Source organism: Entelurus aequoreus, linkage group LG13 (genome assembly GCF_033978785.1).
Source record: "Entelurus aequoreus isolate RoL-2023_Sb linkage group LG13, RoL_Eaeq_v1.1, whole genome shotgun sequence".
NCBI classification, from domain to species: Eukaryota; Metazoa; Chordata; class Actinopteri; order Syngnathiformes; family Syngnathidae; genus Entelurus; species Entelurus aequoreus.
This window is the reverse complement of record NC_084743.1, coordinates 45,266,719-45,278,901: the sequence shown is the minus strand read 5'-3', so window position 1 is coordinate 45,278,901 and position 12,183 is coordinate 45,266,719. Positions and strand designations below refer to the sequence as shown.

The window sequence follows — 12,183 nt, the reverse complement described above, 5'->3', positions numbered from 1 at the left end:
GACGCTGACGCATATTGTAATCTGGACGACCCATGCAAAGTCTCGCGATAACCGATCCATGACTCTATAACCGATTCAGCTAGGAATTCATGGATTATTCGCATTGATTGAGGAGTCTGCTACCGATGCAATCTAATCGCTCACTTGTTGAACCGTATACTCGGTCGCATCGGTTTATCGTTCACAACCCTTAATATATATATATATGTATATATATATATATATATATATATATATATATATATATATATATATATATATATATATATATATATATATATATATATATATATATATATATATATATATATATATATATATATATATATATGTATATGTATATGTACACACAAGCCTCAAAGTTTAACTTTTTAAGGTCAAGGCAAGTGTTGCCTTAAAGGAGGGCTCATATTTTAGGGCACCAAGGCAAGTTAGAAGGGCACCAAGGCAAACATTATTTTCTTTTTAGGCAGGATATATATACAGTATATATTTTTTATTCTTCAATAACATTAACTTGTCAGCTTTCTGTCATTACACGATGCCTTTATCTCTATTTTTACATTTTGATAGAGAGAGTTTTTATTTTTATATTTTTTTAAGTTATGTACATCATATAGATGATGTACCGGACAGATCCATTATGAGTTTGAGCAGAAAAATGTCGTATAGGAATTAACTATACACAATAACACATTAACAAAATGATGTCACATGAATGATTTTTGAAGTGACAGGAAAAAAACCACAATTAATGTAAACGAAACCTAGTGTTTACTTTTTGATATCAAAATAAAACACAAAGCAGTTTGGCTAATGAAGATGAAGTCTGATAAACAAGCTTTGTTCTTCTTCAACGCCTCCCTCGTGTTTCAGTACAACAGTTTGGCCAACAAAAAAAAACCCGGAGTGATACCTCACACATCGAATAAACAATCTTCACCGCCTGCGTTCAATTCGATGAGATGACAAAACATTATAGCTAGTATTGATGTTATTTGAACACTGATACAGTTTGCAGTTAAATAAAGGAGGAGTGAACATCCCAGTCAACAAAGTAAAGACTTTATAAACAAGTTGTGACAACGTTCACGACACATCGCCTGCTGCAAAACATCAAATAGTTTTCTCCTTCGCTGTATACTTTTAGTGTGGGGACAAGTGCGTCTGTCTCCAATATTGTCCACACCTGTCTCCATCTAAACACAGCAGTGCGCTCTTAAACGCACAGCGGGAAGCGAGGGAAAATTATGTTAAACCAAGCGCTTGGCTCCGTTTATTCCGAGAGGAAATTTCTGCAGCAAAGTCGGTGTCGTTGGTCCGCCATGATTATCCAGCCAAACGACGCTAGTGCGCATGCGCCTGACTTCGTGTTGCCGAAAATGCATTAATAAATGACGGTTTTTAGGTCATTAAAAAATTTAACGGTATTACTAACCGTCGGGAATTATCGCAAATTATCATTATACCGTTTACTGTTACATCCCTTGTCCATTAACAAGTAAAAGGTCAAAGTCGGTCACGGCATGGTCTTGCCGCAAATGTTGGTACATTTTTTGGGCATTACGGAAAATTTGAGCGCTATATATATCTGTGCATGTATGTATGTATGTGTATGTATGTATGTATGTATATATGTATGTTTATTTATTTTGGAATGTGTCACGGCTAACAGGCCAATACAAATAATTTTAACCATCGCTTACTAATTTGTCACAAACCTATATGAACCACCACACACTGCTTTGTCACAAATACATTTGAACTGCCACAAACGTATTTAGGGCTAGCTGTTGATCTAGCTTATGAACACATTAAATGCCACTGTCTATAAATGAAGCTTTTGGTAAAAATTGTAGCTCCTTATACAAACCCTGTTTCCATATGAGTTCGGAAATTGTGTTAGATGTAAATATAGACGGAATACAATGAATTGCAAATCCTTTTCAACCCATATTCAATTGAATGCACTACAAAGACAAGATATTTGATGTTCAAACTCATAAACTTTTTTTTTTTTTTGCAATTAATAATGAACTTTGAATTTCATGGCTGTAACACGTGCCAAAGTAGTTTGGAAAGGGCATGTTCACCACTGTGTTACTAAGGCTGCAGCTAACGATTATTTTTCTATCGATTAATCTATATATATTTTTTTCGATTAATCGGTTAATCTATAGATTATTTTTCCTTATACCGATTATTTTTTTATTTAAAATGAAGATGAAAAAATAAATGTAGGCCCGTTTTTTCAAAAGGCATGGCTTTAATTTACAAAAAAAAAGAAGTATGGCCACTCAGTCAACATTGACAACAACATGACAAAATATTCTGTAACAATGTAAACATTTAAAACTTTTAACATTTAACAAAATTAAAAGTAGCTTATTTGCTTTTTAATGTGCAAATATAAAAGTAAACATCCAGTGCAAATCTTAAGATTCTGCAATAGTATAAGCATTTCAAAAGTAAAAGTATTGCTTATTTTGCTTTAAAATGTGCAAAAATAAAGATAAACATCCAATACAAAAAAGTGCAAAACGAAATATTCTGTAACAACAGTGTAAACATTTCAACAAAAGTGAAAGTATTGCTTATTTGCTAAAATGTGCAAAAATAAAGATAAACATCCAATACAAAAAAGTGCCAATCTAAATATTCTGGAGCACTGTAAACATTAAGTATTGCTTTTAAAATGTGCAAAATAAACACCCAGTCCAACACAGTACACAATAACCAATTCTACTCATTCCAGTGAGTGACTAACAGTTGTAAAGAAGAAAGGTTAGCATGTCTACATGCTCTGGTTCTTTTCTTGTTTACAATATTCCCAGCAGCTGAAAATAGGCGCTCAGATGAGGTAATTAGCCTTCACCTCAAGCCAGGACTGCGAGTGAGCTGAGCTGCAGTTTAAGTTTCTAGAAGGTCAACGGGCTCATAGTGATGTTACTAGTAGTTGACTGGGAGGTGTTTATTATCATTTGGGGAGAGTCCGTTGCCTGATGCTCACCTGCTAAACACCTATCTGCTCGACGCTGAAGCGCTGACTACATGCGCTCTGAATACGCACTGCTGATTGGCTGCTAACGTTTTGAATACGCACTGCTGATTGGCTGATAACGCTTTCTGTGTACCAATCAGATGGTTGTGTGGGTGGGACAATGCTGAGACAGAAGCAGAAGGAGCAAAGCAGCTTGTTAACACTTTAGCTTTAGCTTAGAAACTCGTTCGGTACACCCCCGTACCGAACCGAAAGCCCCGTACCGAAACGGTTCAATACAAAACACGTACCGTTACACCCCTAGCAGATACAAATGACACATTCATGTTTTTGTGTAATGATGACAACGTATGCTCACGCGGAGGATTGACTAGTTGATGGTTTTCTTTTCAAATGTTCGTTCATAGCCGTTGTGCTGCTATTTTAGGCCATTTCCGCTCGACACAGCGTGCATACAACAACATTATTAGGCCGTGTATTGAAATACTCCCACACTTTTGACGACTTTTGGCGTGATTTTTTCCCCCTCGCTCGCACCGTCTGCTTTGCGGTCCACCATGACGGTAGTGTGACGTAAATATGCGACGCGTCGACGCACAAAAACGGCGTCGACTTATTTACGTAACCGATGACGTCGACTATGTCGACGCGTCGTTTCAGCCTTATGTGTTACATGGCCTTTCCTTTTAACAACACTCAGTAAACGTTTGGGAACTGAGGAGACACATTTTTTAAGCTTTTCAGGTGGAATTCTTTCCCATTCTTGCTTGATGTACAGCTTAAGTTGTTCAACAGTCCGGGGGTCTCCGTTGCGGTATTTTAGGCTTCATAATGCGCCACACATTTTCAATGGGAGACAGGTCTGGACTACAGGCAGGCCAGTCTAGTACCCGCACTCTTTTACTATGAAGCCACGTTGATGTAACACGTGGCTTGGCATTGTCTTGCTGAAATAAGCAGGGGCGTCCATGGTAACGTTGCTTGGATGGCAACATATGTTGCTCCAAAACCTGTATGTACCTTTCAGCATTAATGGCGCCTTCACAGATGTGTAAGTTACCCATGTCTTGGGCACTAATACACCCCCATATCATCACAGATGCTGGCTTTTCAACTTTGCGCCTATAACAATCCGGATGGTTCTTTTCCTCTTTGGTCCGGAGGACACCACGTCCACAGTTTCCAAAAACAATTTGAAATGTGGACTCGTCAGACCACAGAACACTTTTCCACTTTATCAGTCCATCTTAGATGAGCTCAGGCCCAGCGAAGCCGACGGCGTTTCTGGGTGTTGTTGATAAACGATTTTCGCCTTGCATAGGAGAGTTTTAACTTGCACTTACAGATGTAGCGACCAACTGTAGTTACTGACAGTGGGTTTCTGAAGTGTTCCTGAGCCCATGTGGTGATATCCTTTACACACTGATGTCGCTTGTTGATGCAGTACAGCCTGAGGGATCGAAGGTCACGGGCTTAGCTGCTTACGTGCAGTGATTTCTCCAGATTCTCTGAACCCTTTGATGATATTACGGACCGTAGATGGTGAAATCCCTAAATTCCTTGCAATAGCTGGTTGAGAAAGTTTTTTCTTAAACTGTTCAACAATTTGCTCACGCATTTGTTGACAAAGTGGTGACCCTCGCTCCATCCTTGTTTGTGAATGACTGAGCATTTCATGGAATCTACTTTTATACCCAATCATGGCACCCACCTGTTCCCAATTAGCCTGTTCACCTGTGGGATGTTCCAAATAAGTGTTTGATGAGCATTCCTCAACTTTATCAGTATTTATTGCCACCTTTGCAAAAAAAAAAAAAGTTTATCAGTTTGAACATCAAATATGTTGTCTTTGTAACATATTCAACTGAATATGGATTGAAAATTATTTGAAAATCATTGTATTCCGTTTATATTTACATCTAACACAATTTCCCAACTCATATGGAAACGGGGTTTGTAGAAGATGGCATTGAAACCATGCTTTAAAGGAGTTATATTATGCAAAACCAACTTTTGTTACCTATATTGGTACCTGCTGTTGTGTATTTGGGATCTGCATAAGTCCTGAACATTTTTAATCAAACCATGGAGGCATTGTAGAGTTATTTATGAAACAATCTTGCCTTCATCCTACTTCTGCCAAACGAGCTGTTTGGAATTTGCTCCTTTTTGGATGTTTTTGCCGTGTGTGACGTCAGCAGATTATCCATATACGGTGGAAATGTGCCCAGAATGCCTCGCGCACATCCACGATTATAGTCAATAAGCTCCTTCTCTTTAGCTATCCTCTTGATGTGGGGCAGACTGAGTCGTGCATTCTCCACTGTTGCCATTTCCCAAAAAAAGTAGTGTTCGATAATTGACTTTGTGGCATCGGATTTGCCGTTTCAAGTTTTGGAAACTCGGGTGAAGAGAGGGGCGGAGCTTTCTACCGTGAGTTGGCCGCAATGGTGGGGGAGGATGCCGGACAGACCTGGCAGGCCCAAACGCATTGTAAGGGTCTGCTGGGAACATCCAGCAGAGTCTCCCGTCAGTAATAGTTTCAATTCCCACCTCAGGAAGAACTTTGAACATGTCATAAGGGAGGCGCTGGATATTGAGTCCGAGTGGACCATGTTCCGAACCTCTATTGTCGAGGCGGCTGATCGGAGCTGTGGCCACAAGGTGGTTGGTGCCTGCCGTGGCGGTAATCCCAGAACCCGTTGGTGGACACCAGCGGTGAAGGATGCCGTCAAGATAAAGAAAGAGTCCTATCGGGTCCTTTCGGCTCATGGGACTCCGGAGGCAGCGGACAGGTACCGACAGTGTGCGGCTTCGGTGGTCGCAGAGGCAAAAACTCGGACATTGGAGGAGTTCGGGGAAGCCATAGAAAACGAATTCCAGATGGTTTCGAAGCAATTCTTGACCCCCATACGCCGCCTAAGGAGGGGAAAGTAGTGCACTGTCCACACCGTGTATGGTGAGAATGGTGTGCTGCTGACCTCGACTCAGGATATTGTGGATCGGTGGAGGGAATACTTTGAAGACCTCCTCATTCCCAACTACACGTCTTCCTATGAGGAAGCAGTGCCTGGGCAATCTGTGGTGGGCTCTCCTATTTCTGGGGCTGAAGTTGCCGAGGTAGTTAAAAAGCTCCTCGGTGGGAAGAGATCCGCCCGGAGTTCCTCAAGGCTCTGGATGCTGTGGGGCTGTCTTGGTTGACAAGACTCTGCAACATTGCGTAGAATTCGGAGGCGGTGCCTCTGGATTGGCAGACAGGGGTGGTGGTTTCTCTCTTTAAGAAGGGGAATTCTAGGGGGTATCCCAACTATCGTGGATCACACTCCACAGCCTTCCCGTTAAGGTCTATTCAGGTGTACTAGAAAGGAGGCTACGCCAGATAGTCGAACCTCGGATTCAGGAGGAGCAGTGTGGTTTTTGTCCTGGTTGTGGAACTGTGGACCAGCTCTATACTCTTGGCAGGGTCCTTGAGGGTGCATGGGAGTTTAGATGTGCTTTGTGGACTTGGAGAAGGCATTCGACCATGTCCCTTAGGAAGTCCTGCGGGGAGTGCTCAGAGAGTATGGTGTATTGGACTGTCTGATTGTGGCGGTCCGCTCCCTGTATGATCGGTGTCAGAGCTTGGCCCGCATTGCCGGCAGTAAGTCGGACCCGTTCAGTGAGGGTTGGACTCCGCTAGGGCTGCGCTTTGTCACCAATTCTGTTCATAATTTTAATGGATGGAATTTCTAGGCACAGTCAGGGCATTAAGGGGATTTGGTTTGGTGGCTGCAGGATTAGGTCTCAGCTTTTTGCAGATGATGTGGTCTTGATGGCTTTATCCAGCCAGGATCTTCAGCTCTCACTGGATCTGCTATATGTGAAGCGACTGGGATGAGAATCAGCACCTCCAAGTCTGAGTCCATGGTTCTCGCCCGGAAAAGGGTGGAGTGCCATTTCCGGGTTGGGAAGGAGATCTTGCCCCAAGTGGAGGAGTTCAAGTACCTCAGAGTCTTGTTCACGAGCGAGGGAAAAGTGGATCGTGAGATCGACAGGCCGATCGGTACTGCAGACACTGAATCGATCCGTTGTGGTAAAGACTGAGCTGAGCCAGAAGGCAAAACTCTCAATTTACCGGTTGATCTCCATTCCCATCCTCACCTATGGTCATGAGCATTGGGTTATGACCAAAAGGACCAGATCATGGGTACAAGCAGCAGAAATGACTTTCCTCCGTCGGGTGGCAGGGCTCTCCCTTAGAAATGAGGTGAGAAGCTCTGTCATTCAGGAGGAGTTCAAAGTAAAGTCGCTGCTCCTCCACATCAAGAGGAGCCCGGTTAGGTGGGGGAGGTGTTAAGGACACGTCCGAGCGGTAGGAGGCTACGGGGAAAACTCAGGACACGTTGGGGAGACTATGTTTTTTGGGTGGCCTGGGAACGCCTCGGGATCCTCCGGGAGGAGCTGGATGTAGTGGCTAGGGAGAGGGAAGTCTGGGATTCTCCACTCAGGCTGCTGCCCCAAAGACCTGACCTCGGTTAAGCGGAAGAAGATGGATGGAAAGTTCAAACCTATATCTGTCAGTAGACTCGCTATGGGAGCGCTAAAAACTACAACAAAGCAAGCATGGAGAATACACAGTGAAAGTGGTTAATAAGACCCTCCCACAAAAGGACTAGAGTGCAGTGCAGGACGCATCTTTTTTCGCTCTGACCAAAACTTAGGTACAAGCTGGCTCATTGGATTCCACACTCTCCTTTTTCTATTGTGGATCACGGATTTGTATTTTAAACTACCTCGGATACTATATCCTCTTGAAAATGAGAGTCGAGAACGCAAAATGGACATTCACAGTGACATTTATCTCCACGACAATACATCGGCGAAGCACTTTAGCTACGGAGCTAACGTGATAGCATCGGGCTTAACTGCAGATAGAAACAAAAGAAATAAACCCCTGACTGGAAGGATGGACAGAAAATCAACAATACTATTAAACCATGGACCTGTAAATACACGGTTAATGCTTTCCAGGCTGGCGAAGCTTAACAATGCTGTTGCTAACGACGCCATCGAAGCTAACTTAGCAAAGGGACCTCACAGAGTTATGCTAAAAACATTAGCTATCCACCTACGCCAGCCAGTCCTCATCTGCTCATCAACACCCGTGCTCACCTGCGTTCCAGCGATCGACGGAGCGACGAAGGACTTCACCCGATCATCTGTGCGGTCGGTGGCTAGCGTCGGATAGCGTGTCTGCTATCCAAGTCAAAGTCCTCCTGGTTGTGTTGCTGCAGCCAGCCACTAATACACCGATCCCACCTACAACTTTCTTCTTTGCAGTCTTCATTGTTCATTAAGCAAATTGCAAAAGATTCACCAACACAGATGTCCAGAATACTGTGGAATTTTGCGATGAAAACCAAGCTTTTTGTATTGGATACAATGTGTCCGAATACTTCCGTTTCAACGATTGACGTCACGCGCATACGTCATCATACATAGACGTTTTCAACCGGAAGTTTAGCGGGAAATTTAAAATTGCATTTTATAAGTTAACCCGGCCGTATTGGCATGTGTTGCAATGTTAAGATTTCATCATTGATATATAAACTATCAGACTGCGTGGTCGGTAGTAGTGGGTTTCAGTAGGCCTTTAACACACCTTATAAGCCAGTGAATGTGTTGCCCACTTAGTGACTTTGGTGCTATATTTAGCAAGTATTGTTACCCCTCTACATTAAAAAAAAGGGAATAGAAACAAATCTATCAACTTTTTGTCCTGGTATTGGATACTTTTGGAAATTAATAACATGAAAGCAAGTAAAAAATAAAAATAAATCTGTGTCTGTATCAGCAATAATGGCCCGGTATTTCCTTGGTATCAGATCGATACTAACATTTGCAGAATCACTTACCCTCATCTTTTCACTCATTTTCAGGAAATGAATCGAAATGGAACACTGGCAGATTTTGGACGGGAAGGTTAGTGTATATTTCACATTTTACGTCATTAAAATTCAATCTCAAGGGCAGCACGTTGGGACAGGGGTTAGTGCGTGTGCCTCACAATATGAATGTCCTGGGTTCGATCCCCCAGCTCGGAGTCTTTCTGTGTGTAGTTTGCACGTTCTCCCCGTGAATGCGTGGGTTCCCTTCGGGTACTCCGGCTTCCTCCCACCTCCAAAGACATGCACCTGCAGGGGATAGCTTGATTGGCAGCACTAAATTGGCCCTAGTGTGTGAATGTGAGTGTGAATGTTGTCTGTCTATCTGTGTTGGCCCTGTGATGAGGTGGCGACTTGTTCAAGGTGTACCCCGCCTTCCGCCTGAGTGCAGCTGGGATAGGCTCCAGCATCCCCGCGACCCTGACGGGGACAAGCGGTAAAAAATGGATGGATGGATGGAAATTCAATCTCTAATGCTGAAATAAAAATCCACGTTTTTGGTTTTTACAGTACGATCAGCTAAAGCGGTGGTTGTGACCGTTTTCAACTTCCTGGTGACAGTCGTTGCTACATTTGCATGTTCCTACATGGGCAGTCAGTACCTGTTCACAGAAACAACACCTGTAAGAACAACTCTTATTTTACAGGCAGTACATATTTCAACTATGATACAAGTAGACAAACAAGCATTCACGCATACTTTTTTGTTTTTTTTGTTCCCTAGCGAGTCGTGTCTGCTGTGATTGCAACGTCTGTTGTCGGTCTTGCTGAGCTGTTTGTCCTAGTCCGGACCATGGAGGGAGAACTCGGGGAACCCTAGCACAACTAACAAGGGCATGACGCTCAAGTCAGGGAGGAAAAGCTGCAAATAGAAGCATAAGGTCATTGACAGTGTCTCAAATGGAATACTTACGTCAGTATGTCAATAAATACTGCGTACACTCTGGCCACACATTTTGACAGTGTAGTGCTGTACCAGATTCATTATTATTTTTGCTTATTTAAGGAAATGAAAATTACCAACAACTTTTTCTCTCCTTTATAATTGTGAATTGCTTACTGTAGCCAAATGGTGACGATTGATTTCCATACCTGCACACTCACAATTTTGACCATTTTCAGTGCAACATATGGTTACTGGCCGTGTATACACCTACAGAACCTTCTCATAGGAATGCTTATTTTTGTTTGAAAGATTAGTGGACTGTGTTTGGGGGAATTGACAATGAAAAATCTATGTTGTCTTTTGGCAGAATTGGTGAAAAAGTGAGTGATTTAAGGTACTATGATTCTACTAGTGATTATCATGTTCAGTTCATTTGCTTTCCAGATTTCTAGATGATATCTAAAAATATATTTTGATTGTCCCTTTAATGTTTTTCCACATGCTGTGGTCCTGTTCCACTCTTCCTGTATATTATTTCCTGAAACGACATCCACTTCTCTTGTATTTAACAAATCCCAAACAAAATGTACACAGCTCACTTTCTTTAAATTCCTATTTCTGATCATTATTGTACCAATAAAAAACAAACATGCACATTGTTGAGTCTTATTTTATATTTCTGTATTGAGTGCATTTTAGGTATGCAATCATGTATAAGATAAATTGATTAAAGTACAGTTTTTGTGAACTATGAACTGTGGTTAATACTTATTAAAGTGTTCATATTATTAGTGCTGTATGTCAGGTCATGAGGTATCTATCCTGACCTGGCTTCCTGAGTATATATTCTGTATATGTTTCTGTCAAAAATAATCACACATTTTGGGGTCATAGTTTTAAACAAATCTCTGAGCTGCGATGAGGTGGTGACTCTTCCGGGGTTTACTCTGCCTTCCCCCAGAGTGCAGCTGAGATAGGCTCCAGATTAGATTTGGTTACTGCGCACTTACCGAAAATGTCAATCGCAATATTTATCCACTTCCGTTCCTTCTGTACCTTTTAAAAGTGAATTGCCACCGCTTGAGGTAGTCCCTCAACTTCCGCTACACAGCTGGCAACTATTGAGAGTGGTAAGTGTCTGTTACTGCGTACTCAGCATTTTGGCCATTTTAAAGGCAGCGTCTGGATACTGAAAGTGCACTGCGTTTTAGGCCATACATCTCATGCACTCAAAATAATAATTATAGAATTGTGTGTACTATTAGTGGGAACAGAGCCGTTGCTAGGAATTCTGGGCCCCCTGTAATAGTAATTGGTGTGGGCCCTCTTACCCCACCTTCAATGTTCTTGTTTTTCAGTGTCCTTGACTGTGCCTGGTGTAATACACCCAATTGGTTTCCTTTTTTTTTTTTTTTACGATTAACCACTTAACAAGTCAGAGTATTATTTAATTAGGTATTATTAGTTGTCTTATTCACATTTCACTGATTTTCAACACGTTACTGCAAACACGTGGTCAATTAACCACTCAACAAATAGGTATAGTGGGTAATTTATTGTATATAACAATCCAGCTGTAGAAACGTGAGGTCCACTCTTGCTTTATAGAACTGAGTTTAATGAACACCTTCAAACATTAATCATACTCCGCTGTACGCTTTGCCGGCATTGCTACCGCTCTCGATGTTATGAACCTTCAACTTCCGGGATCACGTGAGAGACTCGTGAACTCAGTCTCTTAAAGGGGCCGTGCCCATTTTCACAACATTACATCCCTCCTTTTCTTTCAAAGTAAATGTCCTTGTTTCTGTTGAAAAAAAAGAACTGTACGGTGACACTTAACTTAAGTCAAACTAAAGATTTTGCCAGTTCAAACTTTCACAATGACAATACAATACAAATATTTTAAATGGATAATAAATGCCTCCTGACATTAGTATACAGGAGCAAATAGAAGTTCAAAGGTTAATTCAGTCCAAGAGTCTCCTTGGGAGTCGTCTGTCGGCTCTGACAGGGTATCTCCTCTTGTCTTGATCCGGACCTTGTTGTTGTCGTTGTTGATCCTGGTCATGAATCTGATCACCGGTACTGTCCTCATCATCATCATCATCATCATCACTGCTGTCACTGTCACAATTCAGTGGGACAAATGGTTGGTGTTTGAGAAGCTTGTACAGGGACCTGTGCCTGGTGACTTCATGTCCCTGTCTTTTTGCGGTGACCATTGTTCCTTTCACTGAGATGACCTTGTATGGCTTGGGGTTGAATGGTGTGACCATTTTCCCGGTTCTCCTCTGACGTATCAGGACAACATCACCCTGTTTCAACTGTGAGTGCACGGCATTCCTCCTTTCATCCGCATATAGTTTCAT

General features: G+C 42.1%; 1 protein-coding gene across 1 annotated transcript in view; it reads left to right on the top strand.

Annotated features, from left to right (window-relative positions):
• Positions 1–10,467, top strand: part of tmem199 (transmembrane protein 199) — a 21,232-nt gene extending 10,765 nt beyond the window's left edge. Inside the window, exons 4-6 of the mRNA XM_062067924.1 lie at positions 8,920–8,962; positions 9,436–9,548; positions 9,650–10,467. Coding sequence (XP_061923908.1) covers positions 8,920–8,962; positions 9,436–9,548; positions 9,650–9,745 — 252 coding nt within the window. The 3' untranslated portion in view covers positions 9,746–10,467. The remainder of the gene's footprint in view (positions 1–8,919; positions 8,963–9,435; positions 9,549–9,649) is intronic.
• Positions 10,468–12,183: the final 1,716 nt, after the last annotated feature.